The sequence below is a fragment of the Frankliniella occidentalis genome, unplaced genomic scaffold (assembly GCF_000697945.3).
Source record: "Frankliniella occidentalis isolate FOCC.00 unplaced genomic scaffold, Focc_3.1 Scaffold54, whole genome shotgun sequence".
In the NCBI taxonomy this organism is placed as follows: domain Eukaryota; kingdom Metazoa; phylum Arthropoda; class Insecta; order Thysanoptera; family Thripidae; genus Frankliniella; species Frankliniella occidentalis.
In genome coordinates this window covers 478,609-480,169 of record NW_026267184.1, presented here as the reverse complement: position 1 = coordinate 480,169, position 1,561 = coordinate 478,609, and the positions used below count along the sequence as shown (strand labels likewise).

The following is a 1,561-nucleotide window of genomic DNA, read 5'->3' as shown; positions in this document are numbered from 1 at the left end:
TCGTTCGTCGTCGTGAGTGTCGCGCCCGATTGGCTCTCGGGGGCGGAGCAGGGAGGTGTGTGTGTGTGTGGGTGGGTGGTGGCGTGCCGGTCGGGGGTGGTCTCTGAGGGGGCTGCTGTGGGCGGAGCACGCTGGGGACTCCCCTTTATGGCAATGTGTGACGGGAGAATGAAGTGTAGCGAACGGGGCGAGGGTTCGGCCAAGCCAGGAGACAAACACGTATAGAGGAAAAGTACGGCGTTTATGTAAAAAGGTTCTGTTTTATATAAACTTGGACTTAAATTAATGCACTTAGAGAGGTGGAGGATGTTCGTGCAGCGGTGATTGTTTTGTCGTGTGTTATTTCGCGGACGGTATTATGAGTAGCCGAATCCGCTCAGCTCGCCCTGTACAAGGGGCAAAAGGGAAAAGAAAATCAAGTTGGAAATGAAATGACTCGAGTAAGTCTTCTGGTTTGTATATATCAGAAAGGTTTCCATTGGTTGCGTGCCTTGTCGCTGGTGAGCTCGGGGCAGTAGCCCCAGCCGGGCAGCTGCTCCGCCAGTCGGTACAGCTGCTGCACCAGCCCCGTCACCGCCGCGCCCGCCAGCAGCGCCTCCACGTCCTGGCCCCAGCGAACGTAGTTCTCGTCCGTCATCAGGTTCTTCACGTAACTAAAAAAAAAGGAAAAGAAAAGGAAATTAGAAATAAGTAAACTAAATAATGTATATTTTTTGGAAAAATAGCCATAGCCTAGGAGATGAGAACTGTGAAAACAGTTTGACAGAGCTTTTTATGCGGTTTTAGACAGTCTCCAAGACCGTCTACAAGGCAGTGGAGTCTTGCCTCGCCAGAATAGTCTATTGTCGTGGCGCGTGGCGCGCCCTTAGCAACGGCCTCTGCGGTCAACAGTCCGCCTCACTCGAGTGCAGCCAGCGACCGGCGACCGGTGGGTGCGAGTGCAATGAAATTCTTACGACGACTTCTGAAGAAGGTTAGTGTTAGTGAGTGTTCCGCATGACAGCCCGTTGCCTGGTTAATCGGTTTGGATGCTAACTGAATGTTTGTCCTGACAGTTCATCACACCTAACTACAACTCCTCTCGCCGGAAGGCACAGCGGCTGGCTGCCGAAAGCGCCGCCCTGGCCGCCGAGGCCGCGCGGCTGGCGGAAGCCGGGGCGCCGCAGGAGCGGGTGTTGGGACTATTGTTCGCCTCGTTGGCTAAGGCCTGTGTGGCCGCAGTGTTGTGATTGTGAGTAATAGAGAGACCAGCTGAGGGTCACTCGTCAATTTCTGTCCATTGCATGAAGATGCGTCTGTAGTGTGCATCTCGCAAGATGCACTTTTGCACCTTGTGTAGTAGTTGCAAATTTTTAATCTTCATTTGGACAAAATTTAAAGTTGTCCATCAAATGTTTTTTGTGGACTTACCCTGCGGTGACCATGCAGATGGTGTAAGTGCCGCAGGTGGCGTTCCACGCCACTTTCACGAACATGTTGTGCAGGTTGGCGGTGAGGAGGTGCGGGCCCTCGTGGTCCGCCATGGTTCCCTCGATCTAGAGGGACACACACGAGGCGTGAG

At 53.4% G+C, this 1,561-nt stretch overlaps 2 protein-coding genes across 2 annotated transcripts in view; one reads left to right on the top strand and one right to left on the bottom strand.

Annotated features, from left to right (window-relative positions):
* Positions 1 to 1,561, top strand: part of LOC113216447 (gastrula zinc finger protein XlCGF57.1-like) — a 185,033-nt gene that overhangs the window by 52,854 nt on the left and 130,618 nt on the right. The gene's annotated exons all lie outside the window — the stretch shown is intronic.
* On the bottom strand, positions 222 to 1,555 carry LOC113216253 (uncharacterized). Its single transcript, XM_052267562.1, has 3 exons — positions 1,411 to 1,555; positions 491 to 653; positions 222 to 386 (listed from the first exon to the last, which is right to left on the bottom strand). Exons 1-3 carry the CDS (start codon positions 1,521 to 1,523, stop codon positions 357 to 359), a joined length of 306 nt encoding a protein of 101 aa, XP_052123522.1. The 5' UTR covers positions 1,524 to 1,555; the 3' UTR covers positions 222 to 356.

Excerpts from the sequence above, each read along its gene's own strand:
- LOC113216253 (XM_052267562.1), bottom strand. The coding sequence starts at position 1,523 with ATGGCGGACCACGAGGGCCCGCACCTCCTCACCGCCAACCTGCACAAC. Across the intron at positions 654-1,410 it reads ATCTGCATGGTCACCGCAGG|TTACGTGAAGAACCTGATGA; the intron begins GTAAGTCCACAA and ends CTTTTTTTTTAG. Across the intron at positions 387-490 it reads CCGAGCTCACCAGCGACAAG|GGCGAGCTGAGCGGATTCGG; the intron begins GCACGCAACCAA and ends CCCCTTGTACAG.